Source organism: Rhinichthys klamathensis, unplaced genomic scaffold, assembly GCF_029890125.1.
Source record: "Rhinichthys klamathensis goyatoka isolate OS25496 unplaced genomic scaffold, OSU_Roscu_1.1 h1tg000123l_1, whole genome shotgun sequence".
NCBI lineage: Eukaryota > Metazoa > Chordata > Actinopteri > Cypriniformes > Leuciscidae > Rhinichthys > Rhinichthys klamathensis.
In genome coordinates this window covers 3,288,158-3,300,524 of record NW_026606660.1, presented here as the reverse complement: position 1 = coordinate 3,300,524, position 12,367 = coordinate 3,288,158, and the positions used below count along the sequence as shown (strand labels likewise).

The 12,367-nt window shown below is 36.9% G+C and overlaps 1 protein-coding gene across 4 annotated transcripts in view; it reads left to right on the top strand.

Moving 5' to 3' along the window:
• prkd3 (protein kinase D3) overlaps nucleotides 1-12,367 on the top strand; it is a 102,872-nt gene that overhangs the window by 43,081 nt on the left and 47,424 nt on the right. For all 4 annotated transcript variants that reach the window (XM_056255899.1, XM_056255898.1, XM_056255897.1 and 1 more), the window contains one exon: nucleotides 9,246-9,384. In XM_056255899.1, coding sequence (XP_056111874.1) covers nucleotides 9,246-9,384 — 139 coding nt within the window. The remainder of the gene's footprint in view (nucleotides 1-9,245; nucleotides 9,385-12,367) is intronic.

The following is a 12,367-nucleotide window of genomic DNA, read 5'->3' as shown; positions in this document are numbered from 1 at the left end:
TGATGATGGAATATGCAGAAAGAATAGAATTAGGCTGAAAGGTCTATTGCTTTAGCGTATTCAGGTCGTGCATCATGTGTTTGAAAAGTAACTTAGTAAAGTAACTAGTAAAGTAACTAATTACTTTTGAAAATAAGTAATCAGTAAAGTAACTGGATTACTTTTTTGGAGAAGTAATCAGTAATCAGTAACTAATTACTATTTCCAAGTCACTTGACCAACACTGCCCATCCCTAATAACTACACAATTAACCTTCAAAAATAAATATCCACAACATTTCATTCCTTTCTTGACTCATTACTATATTTGTTAAATACCTGAAGAGAGCTATCATCTCATAAATAAATACGTTTATACATTTTTAACCTGATTTGGTTTAAAAATGATTAACTCTCAGCAGTTTGATCGAATAATGAGTCAGAAAATAAATATTTTTTTTTTTACATTTTTAATGATACTTTATTTGTATCACATTGGAAATGGAAGGGCAGGTCGAGCGCATTGCATTATGGCCAAGGTGTACTTTGTTTTCCACAATCTGCTCAATCTTCACAGACAGAAGATGAATATGTAAATATGTGCTGCACTCTTTCCTCTCAATAACAAAATAAACACAACAAAAATGACAGAGGTGAGAAAATAGCAGTTAAGAAAGCATCTGATCATACTGATGTGAATATGTTTGCTCAAGTTCTGTGCACGATATTAGCAGCATTGACACAATACAGAACATTTTCATACTACAGAAATTATATGATGGTCTGCTAGAAAATAAATTGGCTCATGATGTGGCTGGTTTGCCAGGACATTGGTTGGTGACTGTTCACAAATCCATTTTATGTGTACATTCATCTCTTCATGATATGTTGTGGACTAACAATGAATCAACAGTTCACTCTTATTCTTATTTTTGCCTTTCTTTTATGATTTCAGCTGATAGTCTTTTTGATGAGGAGTGTGTTTAGATGAATTCATTGTGTTGAGTATAAGTGTGGGACCCTGGAGTGGAGTCAGTACACAGCTTTTCCAAAGCCAAACAGGGATTTCTGCCCACAGGTGACATTGGGTCAATGCCAAAAACAGTGGCCGTGAGTTTCATTGGCCCTGGCATTATGGGTAGTATTGTTTTAGGTGCATTGTGTGTCGGGACCGAGCCGGGAAGCAGCTGTGTCAGATGGATTTTTTTCAGACCTGTTAGTTGGCAGTGAGGCGTAACCCCATCCAGACCCTTCACCAAGGGGCATCTTTGATCCTCAGCCATCTATTCATGTCTCCCCCTCTCTTCCTATCCATCATCTTTCATCACCTTGTTTCTGATATCCAATTTTTCCATTTGGCCTGTTGTGAAAGGCTTCAGAAATGTTTCCTCAGAGCTAGCAGACCCTAAAAAAATGTGGTAAAAAAAAAAAAGGATTTAGAAGTTTCCTGCTAGACAGAGAGACAATATCCATGAAGATGTGTTAGACACAGAATGCTAGTATGTAATAAACTGAACAGATATACTTCTTTTGACATTAAAAGTGTTAAAGAGGCCATATTATGTTTTTTTTTTTTTTAGAATAGGTTTTCAAAAAAAATCTTTTTTTAAAATCTTAAATCTCGTACACACCGGGACGAATATCGGCTCGCGTTATTCGTCAGCGTTTTTCAACGCGTTTTTTGTGTTCACACCCAAGCGATTTTCGCTGACGATGAGCCGAGTGAACATGCAAATTCATTCCCTGACATTAGATGGCGCTTAATGTAAAACAGAAATACCCCGGTCCACAAAGTGGCGCTGCGCAACTATGCTTCTGACACTCGCTTGTCACTCAGAAGAAGAGAGCAAGTTTGTCGCGTTTGTCATATATGCTGCGTCCCAATTCGCCTACTTATACTACGCCCTAAAAGTATGTACTCTTTTTGTGAAGAAAAAGTGCATACTTTTGAGTGTGTAGCAAAAGAGTAGGCAAGCTTTGGGACATACTACTTCGTCATCTTTAACGGACAGCTCTGTCGCGTGCGTCCTGTCACCGTAAACTGCCCTGTCAATCATTCTGTTACCGTAAACTGCCCTGTCAATCATCTCGTCACAGTTAAAATCCTCCATTCAATCTAATATAACTTCTTACCATTTCGGAGAGAAATGTTGTCGCACGTTCATCTGCCAGTCATGGGTCTTTCATGCAGAGACTCTCCTCATGTGTTTGGAATTTGAATATAATAATGCATTTAAAAGTTAATGGCTAAACGTATCTTTACAAAAGTTCACAATGCTGCTGCAGATGCAATATAATGTGGACAACATTGAATGAATACATTTTCGTCAGGTTAGATACTGATAATTAATCACTCAAACCCCTTTATCTAAACCTCTCTACATAACCGTCGGACTCGCGCGTCCTCCATGTCTGTAGTTTTTTTTAACAATTTTCACTCTGTTTGTAGTTCTAACCGAATCCTCATCCAGCGCGCGATGGGTTGTGGGTAATATCAGCCGTTAGAGTGCGCAACGATCTGCACTTCGGATTCTGACCGGATATAGTAGACCATCCGGGTCTCTTTGGGACACTCATTTCAACATACTACAATTTGGGACGTACTAATTCTATTTTCGAATACTATTTAGGATGGATAGTATGCGAATTGGGACGCAGCAAATGTTCTTTATTGTCATTGGTGTCTCTTTATAAAGACACCAACAAGACCAGCAGCTCTACATTCATCTAGCCTTGCATCTTCCTCGTCTTATTTCTTCCCGGCAGAGTTTAGACGCTGTATGTCTTCTTCGCCATCACGTATGTGTGCTCGGCAAGACCGTTTTGTGTTTGAGCGCCCCCAAGTTGTGTTTTACTGTAACTTCAGAAGCTCCAGACACGTGAGGAAAAGCGCCAATCTCATTGGTCGGATAGTTTTTGACGCGGCGCGTCAAACCAAAAAAACGATCCCGAGGCGTTTTTTTAAAAAATGACGCTTTTTTAAAACGCGTGGCGTTTTACGCGTCGGTGTGCACACTCACATTGGCACCCAATTGTTTAGTCACGAGGCGTTAAACGTCGGCGAATATCGCACGCGAAATTCGTCCCGGTGTGAACAGGCCTTTATGTTTCACATATTTTACATTGTTACAGCACCTCTCTTCCCAGTCTGCAGTAATGCTCTGGGCTGCGTTTCTCAAAAGCTCCGTAAGCTTAAAGGGATACTCCACCGTTTTTTCATATTAAACTGTTATTCTCTTAATAACATAGTTATCTCACGCACTGAGACGAGAGAGGTATGTATCAACTCGTCTTAGATAAGAGAATAACATAGTTTAATATGAAAAAACGGTGGAGTATCCCTTTAAGTAGATCGTATAACTATTTCCACCAATGGTCTCTACAATAAAGTTACCTCACAATGCTTTTGTAAAATACAGCCCTATTTAGTTCCTGTCTCTATGAAGCCCCTCCTCTAATAAAGCACAATGTGCTCTGATTGGTCGGCTGGACCAGTGTGTTGTGATCAGTCAACTGGTTCGAGTGTATTTCGTAAACACACTACTAATGAGATACAACACACTAACACAACTCAACCAGGCCCGGTCCCTTTTTTTTTTTATATGTATTGTGCAGGAATCATTTAAATGATGTGACATTTACGTTCCTGGAAGTAAACTCAAGACTACAATGGAGGTTTTCAGAGAAACAGTGCGACCTGATATGTAAACCAAAATGGATAAAACAGCTTAAATCCGATCTCTACATGTGGGCGGGAACGAAACACCCATTTTCAGTCACTGATTGGTCAATAAAAGATCAAACCGTGCCATCATCAGTTCTTCTTCATTTCGACAGAATAATAGTCATCCACTGCTACAGTTGTACGGATCATTTAAGCTTTTCTTTTTTTTGCAACTACATTGCATCTCTTTCTTATCAAACAACCAGACTAAAGAAAGGTTTGACAAAGCGTACTGTGACTACAGACAGAGCTTATTTCTGTCTGTAGTCTACATGTACCTGAGAAATAGGCTATTAGCCTATATGTGTTTATTTCAGAAATATGACTGTACCTTGCATCTGCTCACATTACCTATTAGTCTACTTCTTTGCCACACCTCCTGTTTTATTTAGCTGACCAACTTATAAAATCTGTGTGGCAAAGCTGCGTGACACACCGAACAGTGCGGAGCGAATATACTTTTACATTGTAGTGAATTATCATATAAATACGCAACATTTATAACTTGTTTTGGACAATACACTGAGTTTATATCATTAGTATTGACTATTAATTGATGTTACACAAAACAGTGTTTTATTTTCTCTGCCAACTAAACTTCAAAAGCAAAGTCATAGAACCGTTATGCGACTGACTCGCAGCATAGAGTGGTGTTTCGTTCTTGAATGAATACGAGTCTTTGAAAGAATCGTTTGAGTGTGTAATTCAACGATCCATTAATATATACAGCCACTTGATTTTTATGCCTGAACGTTTTGAATGAATCGGTTAAATAAATGACACATTCATTAACACAATCAAATTCAAAAATCAAGGGGGTATATTGCCATTATGAAAAAGTGATTTTCTGACAGTTATAGATGGCAATAAAAAAAAAATCTCTGGCTTTATACTTCAAATTGTTATTTCAGGTTTTTGTTATCTTGTAACTGAGAGAGCATTTCTATATATTATATCCTGATATAATGCTGATTTATTTAACTTTACCTATACAATTTAACTAGGCTGAGCGTGCTGCATATTCCGTTTTCTAGGAACCACAGCCTCACATTTTGTGTAGTTTGTCAATGTAACTTCACATAATGATACATGTAGTTCTAGTTGAGGTCATTTGTAGAGATAGGTGTAAGATGTGTCAAACATTGACTTAAGCCCATGCAGACCCCCCAGCCTTCTAAGTCATGCACATTATACATTTTTTTGTAATGTGTGTTATTTTAAATTTGCATCTCAAACGGGTTCGCCTTCTTCATCAAATCATGACTTTAAGTTCACAATTCAATAAAGTCAATCTCTAAAACAGTACTTCCTTGGGGAACAAATAACATGTGTAATGTGCCAGTGGGATAATGACATGATAGCCTGTGTTTGTAAACTTCTTTATGGAAAAAACTCAAAATAGAACAAAACTAGGGATGGGCGATATGGCCTAAAATCCATATTGCGATATACATTGCAGCCTCTTGCGATAACGATATATATCACGATATATAAATTATAATAGAACCATTTCAGAACAGGTTAGACAGACCATAAGGAAAGCCAAACTGCTAAATGTATTTGTTTTAAAAACATTTATTATGCAAAACTGTAATTATAGAACATAATGTTGCAGATGAATAAAATTCAAGTACACTAGCTGCAGAGACTTTAACAAAGAAAAAGCTTAAAGTATTGGGTTTATTTCCTGTAGTGCACGCCTGTTTCACACATACTCCGTGTGCAGTGCAGTGCGGTGGTGTGCGGCACAGGAGCAGCATGCGCTATTGTGCTTTCACATATGGTGCGTTTGCAGTGCGCAACTGATCTACGGCTGTACGACAAACAACATTAATCCTCTATTTTTTATTTCAAATCACTATTTATATTATTAGTGTCTTTTATAAAATAATATAAAAGAGTTTCAGCATTGTGATTCTATTTGTACACAGACAGTAGGCTAGTAATATGCACACTTTCACAAGACTTAGGCTATTCACGTTTAAATTTATAACACTTAAAAACGTATTATTACTTCTATATAGATTTATATATTAAGTTGCTCAAGCAAGTGGCAAAACATTTATACATTTATGTTAACATCGCAAACATTTTAAATTAAAACATACATAGTTGACATAAACAGCTCTCTCATACCTTTTCTTTTGCATTTAAATCTTTTTTTACAAGAAATATTGAACAAAAGAAATATCACAAAGAACTTGTTTCACGAAGAGACAAGTGCATCCATTATGTCGCGTTGTTGAGGTAATGTTACTGTGTAGTTTCCTTGCTTTAATTACCCCGAGCTTAAAGTTAAAAAGAAAATGATTGAAAAATAGTATAATTTTTTTTTTTACTATATTAGTAAAAAGATTACTATATTTTCATATCAATCCGTGTTCATTTTGACCATGAACCATGCGCTGTCACTTTAATTCAGCACGTGCAGCACAGCAGAAATAGACTGTGTGGAAACGATCACTGCACTGCTGTATACACACCGCTCCTGGAACGCATTGCCGCACAACTCCGCGTGCAGGCCTGTTAACATGGGTACGGAAAAAATATATAGCCTATATATGCACTGCAAACGGAATATGTGTGAAACAGGCGTTAGCCAGAACTGTTGCCCATACAGAGTATAGTTTGCTGCTGCTCGTCGGACGGCTTAAATCCAAACCAATGGATGTTGCACCGGTTTTTTTTACCAGCTCCTCCGTTTCGCTTTCAGCCATGTTTACTCAAGATGTCGAATACGATGATGCGTTGCAGCCGTTTGCAGCTCGTGGCTCTAAATTTTGCGGGTAGATTGCGTCAACATGCATTATCGCGATAGTGCAATATAATTAAAATCCATATCGTAGACCAATTTTGTATCGTTTATATTGCATATCGTTTATATCGCCCATTACTAAACAAAACTGTAGATACTGTGACCATTGATGTGAAATAATGTCATATATCTTTTCTTATCTGTCATATAAGTTCTACTTAATCCCTTGTTAAAAAAAAAGTCACTGTATTGTCTAAAATAAAATGCTGGTTTGCGATTCACTACAATGTAGCCTAAATGCATCCGCTGCGCGCTGTCCAACTGTAGCAGTGGATGACTAGTACTGTGTTACGCGGAACAGAGGAAGAACCATAGACTGTAAATTAATAGAAGAACTGATGACGGCATGGTTTGATCTTTGGTTGACCAATCAGTGAAAAGGGCCATTTCATTCCCGCCCACATGTAAAGATCGAATATTCAAGCTGTTTATCTATTTTGGTTTTATTGTATTTCCATTTGGTGCATTTCAACAAAGTGTGATGAAAACAAAAATAAAACTACGAAAACATGACATGATTTGTTTTTTATGATCACGAGAAGGGTCGAATATGTGATAAATTAGCAGTTTCATCGTTTATCCATTTTGAAGACAATAACTAGAAAACAAATTATCCGAAGGTACACGGACCGGTATTTTTGCCTTCAGTGTTCTTTAAGTCTGCATGGGATTTATGTATTTATTTGTTTGTTTGTCTTATCATCCTTCAGTTCACATAATTTGAGGTATCATTCATGCTCATAGTGCAAAGGATTCAAATCCATAACCGTAAATAAGTTACATCGATGCTTGCTTTTGTAAAGGGAATTATTAATCACAATGTTGACTTAGATTTGAAAAATGAAGCTAAATAAATGACATTAGGCATGATTGTTTATATCATTGCAAAAATGTAAATTGTATTATTATCTGTGTGTCTGTGTGTGTGTGTATACAGTGTGTGTATATATATATATATATATATATATATATAAGTGAGCTATATATGATATCCAACCTTATTCCTATACATACAGTACATTCATGTAAAGCAATATATACTATATTACAAATTTTAGCTGCCTGATTTTATTTTATATAGTCGCAAAATGTATCTATATTATCACCCAGCTCTTTATATAAAGTTAGATATAAAAGTATGTCCAGCTTTATCCTCATACAAACTGAATATTTTGCTTATGGCAAGATATACTATATAGCAAATCTCAACTGTTTGATCGCTTGCATTGTCGCAAAATATTATCACTTGGCTCTAATCTGCTAAATTCCACTATAAGGCATTATGACACAAATACAACTTGACTTGACATATTCAATTATTCTTTCTCTAAATACTCCCAAACATCCTTTAGCTTTAAAGAAGACCTGATGTAGATCCCAGAGATTCCAGAGTACACCAGAGACATATCAGTGTGAAATATTCTCAATGGGAGGGTGTTTGGTGATTCTTGATAAGAGGAAATACCTCAGAATTGGCTGTGATCACCATTTCCTGACAGGACTTCTCACCTCTGACTGTGTGACTATTCCACTTTGGAATGTTTATGCTTTCCTCTAAACTTAACTAGTGTCATCTAGTGTATCAGGTTAATTCCTCAAATTCTTGATCATAATAAAGCTGTACATTGAAAAAAGAAAAATAGGATTGAACAATTTTCTCTCAGAAATTTGTAACAGTAAATTTTAACAAATAATTACAAAGCAACTACAAAGCAAGTAACACATTGAGTTAAACATTACATTTTGAAGTAGAAAGGCTGAAATAGTATTTGCTTGTAAAATATTACTCAAATAATCGTTGTTTTATTTACAACTTCGAAAAATCAATTTACTGTGTATTTGATTTGTAGAGACACTGCTTGCTGTGTGGGCAAATATTTCGCTCTGTCTTTATGGATATATTTAGATGTAACTGGTCCTACTCATGCACGCTCCGAGCTGGATCTGAACCGGCTTCACCAGCACGAGAGGCGGGAGCATTAACAAAGACCACAGCCTCTAGCATCAGTCGCTAGTGCGCCTCTTGAGGCCAGGGGAGTGAGGTTTACCTGTACAGCTCTTTACTAGCTGGCCTTAAAAATGCAAAAAAAATAAAAAGGTCATATAAGCAAGGTTAATGAGCCCTCTCTATCTTGCAAATAATTCCACGTGGAGAAGAGCTATGGTGGAGGAAGTGAAGAACAGTAGTGTGACTCATCTGTGTGGGCTTGATTTCAACAGATGTTTTACAGACCTTCCCTTTGCCGGGCTAATATTTCAGGCGCTCTGCTCTGCATGCCTCCCAGCTTTAGTAATCTCCTTAGAGGGAAGCCATTGCTGAAAAACAGGGCCTGGATGTTCCTTTCTGTGTCTCTCTCTCTTGTCATATTGTCTTTGGCTCTAGGGTATTAGGATTCATCGCACATCATTATATGGATCTCTTGAATACCTGATTCTGACTGGTTGTGGGTGGCGTTGAGTGCTCAGATTTATTATGTGCTAATATTCCATAATTTCCCACAGCAACATACAAATGCTACTTTCATATGCTAGTCTTTTTATACCAACAATCTCTATAAAGATAGATAGATAGATAGATAGATAGATAGATAGATAGATAGATAGATAGATAGATAGATAGATAGATCTTCTCAAAAGTTTACAATATAAGATGCAAAGTTCTGATGAAGAAGCTCCTTTGATGTTTGATTTGATTATTAATAACATATCCCATCCTCCCCTCCTCAGTTCCCAGAATGTGGATTCTTTGGCTTGTACGATAAGATCTTGCTCTTCCGCCATGATCTGAACTCAGACAACATCCTCCAGCGGCTAATGTCGGCAGAGGATATCCATGAGGGAGATCTTATTGAGGTCGTCCTGTCTGGTGAGTTGTGCTAGCTGTGCCTTTAATAATATGCATTGTATAAGCAAAAATATCACTTTAAATTAACACCAGCTTTACCATTCTCAAATTTCATGTATAACCTTCTTATGTATTTCATCTATCTTACACCTCCATTCAAAAGTTTGGGATCAGCACAATGTTGTTGTTGTTGTTGTTGTTTTCTTTAATGAAATTCATACTTTTATTCAGCAAGAACACAAAATAAACAGTAAAGACATTTATAATGCTACAAAAGATTTCTATTTCAAAATAAAAACTGTTCTTTAGAACTTTCCATTCATCAAAGATTAATTGATCTCCACAAAAAATATTAAGCAGCACAACTCTTTTCAACATTGATAATAAAAATAAATGTTTCTTGGGCATCAAATCATCATATTAGAATGATTTCTGTAGAATCATGTGACACTGAAGACTGGAGTAATGATGCTGAGAATTTGTATATCTCACAATTCTGACTTGTTTTCTCACAATTGCAAGTTATAAGCTCAATAAAAACTCTTCCGAGAAAGAAAACTGAAAAAAGGTAATTGCACCTTTATCTCACTCCTAATTGTGTAAAGTTGCAATTACCTTTTTTGAGTTTTTTCTCTTTCTAAGTTATTTTTCACAATTCTAAGAAATAATGTCTTAATTATAATATATAAACTTGCAATTGTGAGAATAAAAGGCAGATTTATGAGATTAAAAACTTGCATTGGCTTTTTGTTTTCTGTTGAGAAAACCAGATACTTACAGCTTCCTTAGGTTTTTTTTTATGTTTTAATTTTTTTAAACAATTTGTAGTGTAGCCAGAACAGGTTATCTTCACTCGATTTAATTTATTTAGATTATGCAATGATTTATAGCTTTGCAGTTACACTGATGGCCATTTATGGCTCATATCTCTGAGACAGAGCAGATAAGTTTCACTCAGTGATTAGATTGCATTGGGTTGTGGCACATGTGTTCCAGATGGAGGGGCCCATGTTAATCTTGTCAATGTGAACTTCAGGTGGTTTCCCTTCAAATGCCTGTTAACACAGGCAGACCAATTCCCCTAAGACCACCTATCACAATCAGTTTTCTAATTTTACGACATGCTCAGTGTACAGAGCCATGTGTTAAAAGATTTATGGTCAATCATGTTGGCTCACAGGGTTCTGTTTACATGAAAAGAACAAGTGACTTTGTCAGATACATTTATGTGATAAATATGTTCCAACCAGGTCTATCCAGTTCTGCTGTCACTTAGTACAGTAGGTCTCCACCACTGAGGGTTTGAGCTCATCTCTGTTCCTGTGCAGAATGCTTTGTGCATCCTGTGTAGGCCTGCTGTATGAAACTGATCTTCCTGTCGGTGGTGTGTTCACATGGGAGCTGTTCAGCACACCTGCTCCTCACATCCTCCTCACTCCTCAGTGGCGAACAGCACTGTCCAGCACTGGAAATCAACACAATATGCATGACTGATTCCAAGCCAGTATTCTGGACTATTCTGTGTAAAATCCCAAGCGGTCTCCCAGAACTCAGATTCTTATTCATGAAAGTTTTCCTGACAGTTAGACCAGTGGCGGTTCTACATTGAATTACACCCTGGGCGAGACCCCCTTCTAGCGCCCCCCCATAACAACAAAAAACAACAACAATAAAATCACATACCGTTCATTTGAAAAACACAGTAATAAAATCCAGTTATTTTTCTATATTAATCTAACTTTCAGGGAGGAACCATTAGCTCATTGGTTACTGCCTCGAATTCTATGCATGGCACACTTTTAGTTATGACTTGTTAAACTATACTTTGTCAAGAAATAGAGTTTTTAAAAGTGAAAGTGGCCGAGAGCTACTTATGTAGTAACACAATACTTATCTCTTAAATAATTTCTAATAACTTTAATATTAACAACTATCCAAACTGTTTTAGACCTAAAATAGCTTTTGTAGGCCTATGTCACTCTTAAATGTCATAAGGACAGAATCAGAGATTATTTTTTAATAGAAAATTGTACTTTGCATATTATAGGCTACTGTAAAAACACATAATTATAGTTGATTTTAGTTGATCATTATGAAAATTATTTTCATTTCATGAATATAGTGACCAAAATGATCACGGTTAAACAGAATCTTGTTCAAAAAGTAGGCCTAATACACAATGAAATCAATTCACCAAGTTAATAACATTAAAGATGATGGCCAAATTTTAAAGGAGTGTATTTTATGTTATCTACTAACATGTACACGTTCAAATAAACTTTTGACAGAAAAGGTTTTATAAAAAGATAAACCTCACATATTTCAGCCTTTAAGTCATCTTTATAAAAAGAATGAGCCAATAAAGATAAATTCCTGACATTTATCTTTATTGATAAGCACATTAGCTTATCTTTTATGATTAATAGTAAAATTCGGTCCGATTTTCCCATGGCTGTCGTTGCTATGCAACCATGCACTGCGCTCTCCACAACGACAAAGAAGTTTTAGTAGCTAATGGATTTCCACCACAGAAAAACGCTTGCTGTAGCTCTGCTAAAAGATTTATTTACGGAGAAGAGAAAAACACCCATGTGTTTGGGTGCACCCCCATACTGAAAAGTTTTTTAAAAAAATCATCTCGCTGCTCCTGGAAAAAATGAGCGCGTCGCTTCAATTATGAGCGCGCTTCCCGTGCGCCTACATTTGAAACTATGCGCAAAAGACGCGATATGTGAACGGCCCCTTGGTGAGTTACCTCCAATCTGGAGACCCCCTTGACATCGCTTCTGTGCACGGCACCTTCTCAGCAAGCAGGGGCGCCATTGCCAATAATTGAATTGAAATGATAGAAAATAGAAAACCTTCGCGGCGCAGAGGATTTTTTTTAACTGCTCGTGCCGCCCCCCATGTGACATGAAAAAATGCCGCCCCGGGCGACTGCCCGGTTCGCCCGTGCCTAAAACCGCTACTGAGTTAGACAGCCGTGCTGAGAATTCCGGGCAGA